General features: G+C 35.2%; 1 protein-coding gene across 4 annotated transcripts; it reads left to right on the top strand.

Moving 5' to 3' along the window:
* The first annotated feature begins 708 nt into the window (after nucleotides 1-708).
* Nucleotides 709-7,766, top strand: LOC110780074 (kinesin-like protein KIN-14S). 4 transcript variants are annotated; one of them, XR_008930949.1, is made up of 6 exons: nucleotides 709-1,035; nucleotides 3,072-3,183; nucleotides 4,332-4,463; nucleotides 4,543-4,656; nucleotides 5,488-5,575; nucleotides 7,515-7,766. XR_008930949.1 is itself a non-coding variant. In XM_056840720.1 (6 exons), the coding sequence occupies exons 2-5, from the start codon at nucleotides 3,122-3,124 to the stop codon at nucleotides 5,512-5,514; spliced, it is 330 nt and encodes a 109-aa protein (XP_056696698.1). In that variant the 5' UTR covers nucleotides 709-1,035; nucleotides 3,072-3,121; the 3' UTR covers nucleotides 5,515-5,575; nucleotides 7,515-7,766. The 4 variants fall into 4 exon arrangements, 1 of the variants encoding a protein (XP_056696698.1); XR_008930951.1 differs by having other exon boundaries at nucleotides 4,222-4,463; XR_008930950.1 differs by having other exon boundaries at nucleotides 4,219-4,463.
* Nucleotides 7,767-15,481: the final 7,715 nt, after the last annotated feature.

The raw sequence follows: 15,481 nt of genomic DNA, 5'->3' as shown, positions 1-15,481 counted from the left end.
AGATGAGATGCTGAAAGTTGTACAAGGCCACTCGGAGAGATAGAAACTATAAAATGCATGGCCGTGCTTAGATGAATCATAGGCTATGATTATCTGTTTATTTGATCAGTTGAACTCTGAAACCGAGAAACACCTCTAGACATAATAAGGATGACAACTCTTACCTTATGTTCAAGAGCAAGCATCGAGCAACAAAGGAATTAGGAAATGCACAATTGTCCCTAAGGACAAGTGGGAGACTGAAGGAAATAATTCCCTTGGTCCAAGTATGCATTTAATGTTAAGTCTAATAAATGCGGTTCAGTATTAATTAACAAGTTAATAATTCAGTGAGATCAAGTGAGCTTAATGCCTAGCTAGAGGCCGCTTCAGTTCAAGTGGAATTAATGATATTAATCCACAGCTTACTCTTGACTGAACCCGTAGGGTCACACAAATACACTAGTAGAAAAAACCCCTGTTGCAGCCCCTTGTTGCAGCGTACATGTATTAATACGCTTCAACAACCAGTCGGTCAACGCGGGTCAAACTCTTTAAACAGTTGTTGCAGCGTACAAATTAATTGCCCCCTGCAAAAATGTTTGTTGCAGCGTACATTGTAAAAGCCCCCTGCAATAGCCCTTTCTGTTGTAGCGTACGTTGTAAAAGCCCCCTGCAATAGGTCGTTGTCAAAAAAATTCGATGCAATGGATATTTGGTTAATTAACACCAACATAATCTCAAAAGGCAAGAGACCAAATTTTCAAAGTCCCGCGCTCAGCTCCGTTCTTCAATTCTTCCCTCAGCTTTCCCTGCTGGTGGGTCTCGTCGGTGGTTCTCTCCCTCTAGCTTCCTCGTTGGTGGTTCTCTTTTCTCGACGATGGTTCTCCCCATCTAGCCTCCGCGTCGGTGGTTCTCTTTTCTCGTCGGTGGTTCTCCTCATCTAGCTTCCTCGTCGGTGGTTCTCGCCACCTAACTTCTCCGTCGCTAAACCAGCTAGCTTGCTCGGCCGGTGGTTCAGCTCGCGTCCTGTTCTTCGTCAATATTTTCACCGCGGTAAGTAATTATCTTCCCTGTCCCTTCTTGATTTTCGTTTTAAGAATTAGGGTTAATTAGGGTTTGTTCAATTTGTTTTTTTTGGCGATATTAAGTGTTGTTTAAGGTAGGAAGGGGCTAATTAATGATATTAAGTGTTGTTATTGTACAGTGTCGAGTCTGAAATATATCATCTGACTTTGTATACTACTGTAAGATTTTGAAACCCCTATGTTCATGGGTTCCCATTACTGTTCAAAGCTTACTCTCTTTCTATTATCAATTTTGGTCGAAGTCAACTACAACTAAATTTCTCTTGCAAAAATGCTGTTGGGTGTTTTTATTTTTATTTTTAAATGTATACATGGATGTGGTCTATATTCTGAATTAAGTTTAATTTAAACAATGGGTTAATGTTAACCCCCTTCGTCAATCTATTCTTTGATGTTTTATTGATAAAGAAAACGTATTATTCTGTTTACTGGCCGGAAGGCATGCTTTCATTTGTCAAGAGGAAGGTTTACAGGCCATTTATATACAGTAACCTATAATATATTAGGCCTCATAAATCTACTTGGTAATAATCTGAAATGTTTAACATAATTATTACGAGTAAACTTTAAGAAAAACTTTTTTAGTAGAATACTAATATGTTGAGGCAACCTAAAAGAGAAACTTAATAATTACCTTGGATAGATCAAGATGTTGAGTGGAGATTTTCTAAGATTACAGCATATGTAGTGAACCTGTGATGTGCATTTGAAAACGAATAGAAGTTGAGATGACTTGATCCCCTAAGCCAAAGGCTATAACTTATGATAGTGTGGTTAATTGAAGGATCTCTCAAAAAGGATCCTACTTAGAGTTTAAGGGTTATGCTTTCTGATAAATAGGATTTAAGTCATGTTTGCACAGAATCAAGGGATTCTGAACAAAGGTTATAATCAATTACCAATCATTAAAGGTTATAATCAATTACCAATCATTTAATTCATATTGCTATTTGACCTAAGGAAACATCCAAGTAGTTGAGTGGTGATATTGATATTTATATAAACACTGTATGATTGTAGTGAACCTCTTCATTAAGCTTGAAAAGAACTTGGACTAGACTCTAGAGTTCCCGATTAGAGCGATGGTTTTGAGGTTTTCTTGTGAGTTGTGAGGGATCATGAGGCAGGGTTTTGATACCTAAGCTTCTTCTAGAAATTATTTGAGGACAATTGGTGTTAGGATGCTCAGCGTATATGGATGTTCGGTACTAGCTCAGATATTTCTTTTGAGGATTCATGGAGTGATTGATGGTAACTAAAAGTGGAAGGTGTTGTTTTGAGGAAATGTACTGGAGTTGCAAACCTTGGATCCCTGAAATGGAAAAGTATTGAGAAACTATATAAGCAATGTTGAAAGACATCCTGAAAGGTGATGTGAGACATCCTAAAGTTATCTTCTAAGCTCTCTAGTACATAGAGATGGTACTAGGGTTCTTGGACACTTCAATTTCTTGGGTTAGATCCAGAGGTCACACAACGAAAAACGAGTTTAGGTTGCTTAACTGCTTAAACCATGAGAGTGGTAAGTGCTGACACATCCATGTTAAAATCTTTCTGAGAAAGGAGAAAGACATTACTTAGGTGAATTATTCTAATTATAGAAATTGGAAGAACAAATCGAAGTGTCCAAAATCCAAATACTCACATAAAATAAAACATCCCAAACCTAGGTATCTATGATTTGTTCCTGTCTATCCACTGTAGTTAAAATACAGGAAAAACCCCACAACACTTGTACTTTGATTAATGAGAAAATGCAGCTTATACGTTTAGTTTCTTTGAATTGTAAAAATGATCCCTAGAGTTCCCCCAAACACTTCAGTAGGACACACATGTCTCTTTTGGCTGCTTAATTGGTGGTCCTGATGTCCTATTGAAGTGTTTGAGGTAGTTCTTGGGGGGTTATGAGGCTATGATGAAATTAAAAGACTGCAATTTTACCTGCCAATATATTTTTTATTTTCACGCTTATACTTACGAATCTAAAATCTCTTTTATGTCCAGGTCGGAGCTACTCTGGTTGCTATTTGTATCTTGTTGGAAATCAAGGTCGGATGTTCAGTAATCTAACCTGCACAGGGCATACTTATTCATATTCCCCAAAGCCATTTCCCCTGTGAGTTCCTTTTTTTTTGTCTATGCATTGAGTTAATATTGATGGTTAAGTGCAAAGCAGAATCAAAGTTGATATTGTTTGTGGTCAATATGCCTTTTTTGTTGGATATTCATAGGTTGACATTACATATGGTTTTTATTTCTTGCTGTGCAACTGCATTCCTTTAAATGAAGTATGGGTCAATTGGCCATGAGAAGTGAAGTAAGAGAGGGACTGGAGACAGAAAAAGGGTGGATAAAGGAACACTACCTTCAGGATTATATTCTGCACATTCATATTTCTCCAAAGCCATATTCTAGACTAGGTTCATGTTCTGCATTTGTACATAGTCTATCTTTGGTTACGTTTTCTCGTTTTACCTTAAATTCTCAGGATCTTTCAGTTACTCCAGAATAATAGCAAAAATGTTACAGTATAAATTTGTAATAGAGAGCTTTAATTATTGTCAAGCAACACAGCTAGGTGCCCTCAAGAGTTCCCTTGAACACTTCAATGGACACACCAATTATATAGGCCCTATCCAGGGGTGGCTTTTGTCTGCTGAAGTGTTTGGGGGAACTTCAGGTGGTGCTTGACACTGTAGCACGATGCTTATTAGATAAAAACACTTAATATTTATAACTTTTTTGGGCTGATAAACTTCAATGAAGTTTTTCTTTAACATATAAATATCTTTTCTTATCAAATGAACATGCTAGATATATTTTCTTTTTGGTTTTCTGTTCAATTTCAACACATTTTTTTTCCATTTGTATAAAAATCATATATTCATAGTTAGATTTTGTTTCCGGTGTTATAAACACTGTAGCATATGCAGAGCTACTTAATTTATGGGGGTTTCCGGTGTTAGAATTTTTGTGTTCACATATCCCCTCGACGCTTTGATGTCTTTAGAAAATGTAATCATTCTTGTAACTACATTACCGTTGCACCATCTAACAATAAAAGTTATAAATATTCCTCCTATGAAGCTCTTTCTTATTAGCTAACTCATAAGTCATAATAATCACACTATTTTGTTGTGCAATAAATCAGCAGCAAGAGTAGCTCTACTAAGTCATGCTTGCATTATCCCTTGAAGGATCAGATTACAACTAAGCCTTGTTGAACTGAGATGTGGCTGTAAGTTATCTGTCTTATTTATCCAGATTAGTCCTAGCGCTGCAGACTTGGGGGAGACTTTATGCTCCCTGAACTTTGGTAGTCGAGTCAAGGGAATCGAATATGGTCCAGCTCGCAAGCAGACAGATTTTTCTGAGCTCCTCAAGTATAAGCATCTGGTATGTTCTATGAGAATTTTTTAGAATAATATTGTTGTTGAGTTTTGCCTGCTGTTTATGCTCGTATTTCTTTCAATAGGCTAAGAAATCAAAGCATGATGAAAAAGAAGCAAAGAAACTGCAGGACAATGTACAATCTTTGCAGCTAAGACTTTCTGCCATAGAGCATATCTGCAGAAATCTCCAAGAGAAGGTATTGTTGCTACTCTCTCTCTTAAGATGATATCTGCAGTCTGCTTGGTCAACTTGTCCTAAGTTGACATTGTTTGCAGTAATCGATCAAAAGTTTATAATATAAACTAAATAACTTTCATATTTGGTTGGTTGCTTTTTTGTTCTGTTATGTGAGATATTGGTGCATTCCCGTTGTGTATTAGCTAGAAATTTACCCCCTGAGTATGAACATATATTGGAAATATGGTAGAATATGAAATGAATCAGGCTTTTAAGTGATACAGTCTACATCAGCTGAAGGTACAATATCATGGAATATTTAGGTAGAGGCAGCCAGGCAGGATTTTGTTAATTTATTTGAAGCAGGATTTTGACCCTTATATGATTATATCATAATTCATGGAAGTAACCTAATACCTATAAAAAAAACCTGTAGTGTGTTGCTTCATTGTACTTCGACTAGCTTGTTTTATGATGATTGTTTCAAGATGATCTTGCATGGAGTATGTGATGATTGAGAACTTCATACTTATTTCTTATTTTAGTTTGTTGGCTTCAGCTTACTAAAATTTATGTATTTTAAGGTTTTTGCTGCAATTTTCCTATTCTTCTTATCCAATAAACAACTTGCTGATGCTCACGTGTCTTAAAAAATCACCATGATATAGAAGCTGATTTCTTGATCCGAAAGGAGTAAATCCATCTGTAACTTGGTTCTTTAGCTGCTTTTGACTTTGTTTTGCATGTACTTGGTTGTCTGTACCTGTGGTTTATATAAGTGAATCAACCTGCCAATTTCCTGTTCTAACCTTATCTATATCTGTGTTTTTTTTGGGTGGGAATTTATTAGTTTATGCAGATGGAAGATCTGTCTTGACATTCTATAAAACCAATGGAGTCCCATATATGATGTTGCTGCTATCCTAACGTCAATTCAGGTAACAAGTTAGCCTTGAGGAATTTCTTGGGATTTTAGGCACATATTTATAATTAGTATCTCTTGTTTATAGTAGTAATTAGTATCTTCTTTTACATGCTTGTGATTCACTGAAGAGTTCATTTTGATCCATGTTGAGAAAGAGGAAAAAAGTGTGTTGAAATGGTTTTATTCAATAAATATTTAAAAAGCTATAGGAGATTTTCATCTTTTGAATCCTCGTTCTATCTAGTGCTTTAAGGAACTCCAAGTATAGAGAGGTGTTCTTTTATTCTTATTACATGATTAATATGCATAGTTTTAACTTTCTAAAACTCATTCCAATCTATTTATATACATTTAAGGCTCATTGGGTTGTTATAGGTCATGTTTAGAGCTAAAATGACATTTACGCTCCCAACTTTGAACTAAAGAAACTAAGGACTCATTTTATTCTTATTACATGATTAATATGCATAGTTATAACTTTTTAAAACTCATTCCAATCTATGTAAGCACTTTTAAGGCTCATTGAGTCGTTAGAGGTCATATTTAGAGCTAAAACGACATTTTCACTCCCAACTTTGAACTAAAGGTCCTAAGGACTCATTTTATTCTTATTACATGATTAATATGCATAGTTTTAACTTTCTAAAACTTATTCCAATCTATGTATGCACATTTAAGGCTCATTGAGTCGTTATAGGTCATATTTACTTTTAACTAAAGAACCTAAGGACTATTTGATTCTTATTACATGATTAATATGCATAGCTTTAACTTTCTAAAACTCATTTGAATCTATTTATGCACATTTAAGGCTCATTGGATCGTTATAGGTCATATTTAGAGCTAAAATGACATTTCCGCTCCCCAACTTTGAACTAAAGAACCTAAGTACTCATTTTATTCTTATTACATGATTAATATGCTTAGTTTGAAGTTTCCAAAACTCATTTCAATCTACTTATGCACATTAAAGGCTTGTTTGGTCGTTATAGGTCATATTTAGGCTAAAATGAGCATTTTCGCTCCCAAATTTTAAATAAAGAACCTTAGGACTCATTTTAAACTTACTAAGTGTTTTATATGCTTAGTTTTGACTTTCTAAGACTCATACCAATCTATTTATGCACATTTAAATCTCATTGGGTCATTATAGGTCATATTTAGCATAAAAAGACATTTTCGCTCCCAACTTTGAACTAAAGAACTTAAGGACTTATTTTAAACTTATTACATGATTTGTATGTTTAGTTTTAAGTTTGCAAGACTTATTCCAATCTACTTATGCACATTTAAGGATTGTTTGGTCGTTATAGGTCATATTTAGGCTTAAATGAGACATTTTCGCTCCCAAATTTGAACTAAAGAACCTAAGAACTCATTTTATACTTATTATACATTTATTATGCATAGTTTTAACTTTCTAAGACTCATTCGAATCTATTAATGCACATTTAAGGCTAATTGGTTCGTTATAGGTCATATTTAGGCTAAAATGATATTTTCGCTCCCAAATTTGAAATAAAGAACCTAAGGACTTATTTTAAACCTTTTACATGATTAATATGCTTAGTTTGAAGTTTCGAAGACTTATTCCAATCTATTTATGCACATTTAAGGTTTGTTTGGTCGTTATTAGCCATATTTAGGCTAAAATGAGCATTTTCTCTCCCAGATTTGAAATAAAGAACCTAAGGACTCATTTTAAACTTATTAATGTTTTACATGCTTAGGTATAACTTTCTATGACTCATTCCAATCTATTTATGCACATTTAAGGCTCATTGGGTCGTTATAGGTCATATTTAGCCTAAAATGACATTTTCGCTACCAACTTTGAACTAAAGAACCTAAGGACTCATTTTAAACTTAGTACATGGTTATTATGTTTATTTTTAAGTTTCCAAGACTTATTCCAATAAACTTATACATATCAAATTTTTGTTTTTTGTAAGGTCTATACTCCGAGGACTGCGCCTTATGGTAGTGAGGAAATTGATGTGGTTCGTGAGCAATGGGCGAAGTTTTTTTACCAGCAAGTATTTATTATTGACCTGAGGAAGCTTGATCGAGTTGGTTTAGATGTATAGAACAATCTTTTATGTTAAAATGCATGCGTACGTTGAAATTGGAACGTATGTATATTTAAATGTATTAGTACGTGCACTTTGGTTTTGGAATATATACAAAACTACAGTTATTGTTTATATATTTGTTATACAGGTTGCGATATTCTATTATTGTTATGACAGGTTTCTATATTTGGTGCAAATTCCCTAAACAAAATTAGAATTTTCCCGCCAAAAGTGCTTTGTTGCAGCGTACATATATATGTGTACGCTGCAACAAGGGTGTAAATTTTGGCAAATTTTCAGACTTGTTGTAGCGTACAAATAGATGTACCCTGCAACAAGTGGAGTTTTTTGCTACTTCTTTGTACGCTGCAACAAGTCAATATTTTTGCCAAAATTTTGACACTTGTTGCAGCGTACATGCATATGTACGCTGCAAAAAAGTACTTTTTACAGCGAACATTGTACGCTGCAACAAGTTCAGACTTGTTGCAGGCCCCCCAGTTGCAGCATACGATGTACGCTGCAACAGGGGTCTAAAAGCCCGCTGCAATAAGGGTTTTTTCTACTAGTGATAGTACGTAAACAGATCAAGTATTTAATGGCATTAAATACTCCATCTATGGATATTCGGAATCGACGGATCTTGGTTTCAGTGGGAGCTGAGATCGTCAAAAGTAAGAAATGAATACTCCGGAAACGATGACATTACCGGAAACGGAAATATGGATCGTATCGAAAATATAAATATTATCCAAGTCGTAGATGTTGCCGGAAACGGAAACATGGTACGTATCGGAAAATATTATCGGAAATGGAAATATTACCGGAATCGGAAATATTGCCGGAAACGGAAATATTGTCAGAATCGGAAATATTATCGGAATCGGAAAATAATTTCGGAAACGAAAATATTAAATATTTTTTCGAAACGGAAATTAATTCCGGAATCGGAAATGTTAAATATTGTTCGTATCGGAAATGAATTCCGGAATCGGGAATTTAATCGGAAAGCGTATCGTACGAATTAGCATCGGACGAGGCTTGCTAGACGAAGGCGCAACACGAAGCCAGGCCGACGCCCAGCAAGCCACACGCATCCAACACGCCAAGTGCTTGACCAGGCCCAGCGCAAGGCCAGGCCCAGGCAAGGCCAGGCCCAGCCAAGCCTTGGCGCGCGCGAGCTCAGCGATGGGCTGCGAGCAAGTGGGCCTCAGCGCTATGCCCTGTGCGTGGGCCGCAAGGCTTGCGCATGGGCGTGCGGTGCTTGGGCGCTGCGTGCATGCGTGCTACACGAATCCTAAGGCTATCGGGATTCGTCATATGATTAAATCCTAATCCTAATAGATAAAGTTTATTTAATAGAGTCCTAGCAGGATTCTAATTAAACTAAATTAGTATTTTAATAGGATTATAAGTCCTTTTCCATAACTCTATAAATAGGTGCCTAAGGTCACAAATTTATACATAATATTGAAGTATTCAAAGGTAAGATTTTGAAGCAAAAATCAGCCAAACACTTGCAACCATTTACCCGAAATTCCTAGGAACCTTAAGGGCGATTCTAGTTGGTCAAGCTTAAGGCGGATCCGGACGTGCTGTGGACTATCTACGGAGGGACGACACTTGGAGTCCTAAAGACTTGTTCTTGTTCGGTTCGGGCGCAGCTAGGGAAGGCACGCTACAAAGTGTATGCATCTAAATTATGCTATATGATTATGTGTAAATAATATGTTTCCTGGCATTAAGGTTTTCCGCATAATTTATGTTTTGTCATATGTATCATAACCTAACAGTGAAGGGCCTAGGGATCTTGATGAGCCGCCGGTATTTGAGAGAAGACAGCTAAATCGCAATAGGGTGTTTACCACCTGTGAGAGAATAGTCATTAATGCTCATGGAAAGTTTGAGGGTGGGGATACAACGGACTTGATTTGGAGCTTTGAAGGAATAGAAGGAAGTGAAAGATCTTGTAGCGCGTACTGCAGCAGCAAAGAACAGACAGAGCTAAAAGCTTAACGTACTAGAAGGTATTAATGAAGCGAAAAGAAAGAACTAGAGACACCTGATCATAAAGCCTATGCACACGAGGTGTACTGACATTATAATGGGCAAAGTGACCCCAAGTATGGATAACATTAAAAGATGAACCTCTGAAGATATTTTTGAGTCAGGATCCATATCATGGACCAGGACAAGCGATGGGTCTGTCTTTCTCAGTACCTAAGGGTATCAAGATCCCTTCCAGTCTTGGAAATATATTCAAGGAACTCAAACAAGATCTTGGATTCTCTATTCCATCTCATTAGAATTTGGAGATATGGGTTGTACGGGTGATAGTTCTGACATGTATACCAGTTTATTTTCTCTCTTGCATTTCATATTTGAAGTGTCTCTTTGCTTCACAATTCTTATGAATTCGTTACTTATCATGTTCTTAAAACATGAATTTATTAAACTTTGCCTGCCTTATCTATACATACCTCTCATACCAACCATTTTTCATCTTAAATCTTGTAATATAGACTTCGCCTAGCCTCGCTACCCCCACCCCATGCACATAGACACTCCCTGCTACCCCCCACCCCTACAAAGAGACACTCCCTAACCCCGATCATTTTTGAATTTTGGGCCACATAATGCAAATGCAATAACAACAACAATATGTAACAATAAAGGGTCTACCGGAAGACTGCATAAGTTATTTTAATTTCACAAGTATATATCTCAAATCCTACCCAACCTAGGGTTATAAATCATGTTTATGGTCACAATCGCAAAAAATTTCAAGCTTAGCAACATAGTTAACTCCATATAAAATTACCTTGTTTTTAGCAATAGTGTCCACATCTCATGTCTCGGCCTGTTTTTCACCACTGCCACCAGAAGCATCATTAATCTACAAAAACCATGTTAATATGTCAAATATAAATGCAATTACTCAGGTAGTGCAGTTGTATTTTAACATGTCAAATATAAATACACTACTGTTTAGCCTATTTTATCATTTCTGATTTGTTCAGATTTGTTCAATTCTGATCAAGTTTCTTCAATTCTGACCTACATTTGTTTTAGTCGACTAGATTTTACATTGAGTGTACAGAAACAAATATTCAAATACTTAATCAGTAAGACATGCATGTTGCTAAATCAGAATAATTCAAGGAATGAGTAACCATATGTATTGCTGATTCCGCACCATCTAAAAGGTCTGATGAAACATTTCCTTTGCGTACTTCCTTCAAAAAAATTCCTAAGAAAGAAGCAATCATTTTAAATGACTGCGTTTTTTCATCAAACTTCGTGTTTAGAGCTTCATTTTGCTGTGCAAGTTCCTAATTTTGCTTCTTTGCGGCTGATAGTTCACCTTTTATGTTCTCCACTTCCACGGCACTATTGTTAAAATAGCTTGACCCTTCTTTCCTTAGAAAACCTTCCACTCCAAATATGTCACTTTTCTTCACTCCAAACCCATAATTAAGAGGATGTTTAGGTATTTCACCTTTATACATAAGCCTATTAAAGACCTCATTCTCAATTTCAACTCTAGACATGGAAGAAGAGGAACTCGCAAGGTTTTCTTGGACCTCGTCGTTTTCTTCCTATTGTTACATAATATGAGAAGCGAATATCAGAAGCGTAAGCTCTAGAAGATAAAACATCGGAAACACAAGCACATAAAACGCTCAGTTACCTTAAAACAGTATTAAGAGAGCTCAATCTAAAGTGCAAATTAAAAACAGAGAAACAACAAAATAAAACTGCAACATTAATACAGACAATGAAAGATCTATGCAACAGAAAGGTCCATGACCTACACAATATTCAAAACAAACAATGACAGATCTCAAACACCGATATTCAATCAGGACAATCACTAAGAATTAACACTCTTAATTAAGTACTTAAATTTGATAATGGCAGATGCAATTTTGTTAACATTAACTATACCTCAAAGGGTATTTGACACAAGACTACTAAACACAGGAAAACACATAGTACCAAAGACCAAAATTATGCCACCGTCTATCCAGCACCCAATTTTGAGAATAGGTGCCAGAAGACACGGACCACAAAAGTTTACGACAAAGAGAACACAAGTCTAAATAAGACACACAACAACTACTAACAGATATAAACACAAGCACATAAATTAATTTTAGGTCTACTAACTTGGAGATTAGTGGCCTCAACCTACTGGTTATATTCAATTTGCACTATTCATTGTTATTAATCAAAAGCTTCCGTCTTTCCCTATTCGTTTCACAAGTACATCCCAAGCTGTCCTAACTACTCAAGCAGTGCATATATATATATATATATATATATATATATATATATATATATATATATATATATATATATATCAGGATATCAGAGGCCTTGTTATAGTAGATTCTATCAGGATGCCTTATTGCAGGTTTAAATCCAATGGAATATCAATATAATTCAAGTTACATTTGTGCAGGGAGAAGAATCTTCATCCAAACTTGATCTTCCTACTAATTTTTGTATTAAGGAGCTGGCATAAATTGGATACCATAAATTAGAGCAAGATTGAATTAAGGAGTTGGCATAGATTAGAGCAAGATTGAATAAACTCAATGCAATGGATACCATAAATTGATGAGAGGGTGTGCCCTCTTCAAAGCTTCCATATTCTTTGGCATAAACTGATTTGTAAAATGTCAATTCGCTAAACTCTCCTTTCTTCTCTTTCTGCAATTATAGGAAACAAATACATAAACAAACTTGTATAGTAGGGGTTGATTAGAGAATATTTGTGTTTTACGTTCCTATCTACTTAGAATATATAGAAACTGAAATGAAACAAATTAAAGAAGGTAGAAAATCATACCAAATCAACTCTTCGATTAGCAAAGCTTGTAGCACCACTCTTGTGAAAACGACCTTGTAATGCTCGAGATTTTTTTGCCAGTTCAGATTTTACCTAAATTCAAGAAATCAATGTTAGCATGAATAAAACAAATTAACCTTATTAAACTTAGGATCTTTCGAGGTCACAAACCACGGCCTTTGGTGTAAACCAATATTTAACCAAATCCGACCAACTCTTAGAGGAGACTCCCTCAGGAAGATTGACAAAGTTTTGTTCTGGAGTTTTCACTGGATTGAAATATTTTTTCTTCAATATGTATCTATGATGCTTCCATGGTCTGTCCATGCGATTTAAAAGTGTTGTGTTAACTAGCTCCCCATCAGGTATCACAAAATGTTTTTTTAAAGAAAAAGGAAAAACCAAGAAAATAATACAAATTAGTAACTTTTCATTATACTAGAGAGCAAGAAGAAAGAGATGTGAATTCTAATGGTGTATGCTTTCGTTCTCTCTACCCCACTCTTTTTTAATCAAATTTAAATTTGAAATGTAATACTATGAAATTGCAGTGGGCTGGACAATTCTGGAAAAACAACCATTGTTCTCAAAATCAATGGTGAAGACACTAGCGTTATCAGTCCCACTTTGGGTTTCTATATCAAGACCATCTCCAACCAAAGTAAATTTTTTTAATCATTTCCCTAATTTTTGTAACTGTATTTTATTTTACAGTCTTAATGTCATGGAATTGGGACCTCAATGGCTTTAAGTTTTCTGTCTTAATTTTCTGGAAAAGCTTACTATTTAATCATTTCCCTAATTTTTGTAACTGTTTTTATTTTTCAGTCATAAGATGTTCTGCAAATGGGTATTTCATACTCCGTATTTCATTTTGTTTCTATTAACTATGATGTTCCACATTACCTTTAATTAATTAGTTAAATATTGAATAAGGAAACAAATAAAAGCTATATGTTAAAAAAATAGTTGTCATTACTCATTAGCGAAAAATAGTTCAAATCAGTACACAATTCAACTCAGTACATAAATACAAATCAGATAAAAATAATAGGGTTTTAACTGTTAATGTTAAATCTATTTTAGCAAGTTCTGCATTTTCTAGCCTTCTAAGATTGTTTAGAACTTCATTTTATTTAATTTGATGAGATTTCGTTGAGCAACAGATGTCCACCTGATGTTAGGTATTGGTGACCAACAACTGATAGCATCTATATGACACGGTCAGGGTACTGGCTATCTACGGGGATGGGCAGATTAGGCCATCTACGGGGTTGTGCACAACTCAATGGAGAGAACTACCAGACGGTGTGAAAGGCAGTTTGGAGGGTTGGAGGACCACCTAAGTTAGGCCACTTCCTGTGGCGTGCTTGCAAGGAGGCGTGGCTGCTTGCAAAGCTTGACAGAACAGAGCTGCTAACCTTTCCAACTATAATATGGGCTGCGTGGGCTTTCCGTAATTCAGTGATGTTCAATGAGCCATGGGGTGAAATACAGCAGGGGGTGGTGGGTTTTCTAAAGTTGGTAACTGATTATGGCAAGTATGCGAAGGTTGTCTTTCGCCATGCTTTATCTGTCACTGCAACTGATCTCTCTTATTTTAGTGTTGAATATATCTTGCTTACTTATGTTTCAGTGAAATATTAGTTTCCTCTACAACTGTCAGACATGTTTTCTCTCAAGATGGCATTATTGCATCTGCACGATCTTTCATATTTTGATGTTTCATTAATATTAAGCTGGAGTTGTAAGTCAATTAGGATATTTCTTATACTTCACATAGAATATTTTTAAGAAGTAATCCGACTTTGTATTTGTTAAAAGACATTAATTTGATTCATAAACAAAATTCTTGTACAAAATCAATTGACAATGTGCTTTGGTTTAGGGTTGTTCAATGATCTTTTATCATTTTCTTTTTCCCGAGTTTGTAGTATACAAGCAGAAAGTCATATTTCTGTTTCTGTTTGGGTGTATTTATGCAGTTCTCTCAATATAATTTCTCTTTTTATATGTCTAACCGAACTTTTGAACAAAATTATATGTTGTTTCTCACTCTGGACACATTCTGCCTGTATAAGTTTAATAATATAGACAAAATACCCTGTTAACTTTGTTCTACCAGTTGTTATGTCATGGACATCCATGGTTATCTTTCTTACCAGACAAATTTGGTGTCTGCAGTTCTTTGCAGTTTCCAGAGGGAGTGGATTTTCTAGCAACATTGTCCTATTATTGTCAAAAATCATGAAAATGTATTTTTTTCTCATCTATTCTTTTGATAATTAGGAAAAGTTTAGCAACTGAATACAAGGTAACCATAATACTAAAAGTCGATTCGTTCCTGTTTATGTTATCATACTTATCAAGCAATTTTATTCATTCTCTTTGACTGTTGTAAATTCAGTTGTTTTTCTTAATGGATTGTAAATTCAGTGATTTATTTGCCTGCGTTAGACATTTCACTCACTCTCTTCAGGACTGTCCTTTGGAAAACTTATTCATTTTTTTCCACTTCCAAAAGTTTCTTTAGTCTTGATCCTCTGTAACTTCTAGAGCTAAAAAGAAAACTTATTCATTTAGAAATATATATCAAGATAATTTAGTCATTCTGTAACTAATGTGTAATTGTTTACCCAGTTGAGAGATTATATTATGTTGTTGCCAGGTTTAGTAACTACCCTTGCATTTAGATGTTACTGAAATAGCAACAAGCAGGTTCATTTTCTGTACATTACTTGTTTGAATGAGTAGCTCAATGTTCTTTTTTGTATAGTCCTTGATTGAGCAGCAATACAGTTTCTGTAAATGCATCCCTTAGAATGGAAAATAAGGAATGAAGATGTAATGACATAGGAGTAGTTGAAGGAAGAAGGTGAAAGATAATGGATGCATCTAATTCAGTATTCACTTCAGCTAATTAAATAAATACCAAATAGTCCACATACCCGAATAGCTTTATTTATATTAGCTCTTAAGTTAGCGTCCAGAT

Source organism: Spinacia oleracea, chromosome 3, assembly GCF_020520425.1.
Source record: "Spinacia oleracea cultivar Varoflay chromosome 3, BTI_SOV_V1, whole genome shotgun sequence".
In the NCBI taxonomy this organism is placed as follows: domain Eukaryota; kingdom Viridiplantae; phylum Streptophyta; class Magnoliopsida; order Caryophyllales; family Amaranthaceae; genus Spinacia; species Spinacia oleracea.
This window is presented reverse-complemented; position numbering and strand designations above follow the sequence as displayed.

Coding starts and splice junctions, on each gene's coding strand:
- LOC110780074 (XM_056840720.1), top strand. CDS start 3,122: ATGTTCAGTAATCTAACCTGCACAGGGCATACTTATTCATATTCCCCA. Junction 3,184..4,336: donor TCCCCAAAGCCATTTCCCCT/GTGAGTTCCTTT, acceptor TATCCAGATTAG/TCCTAGCGCTGCAGACTTGG. Junction 4,657..5,487: donor GCAGAAATCTCCAAGAGAAG/GTATTGTTGCTA, acceptor GGAATTTATTAG/TTTATGCAGATGGAAGATCT.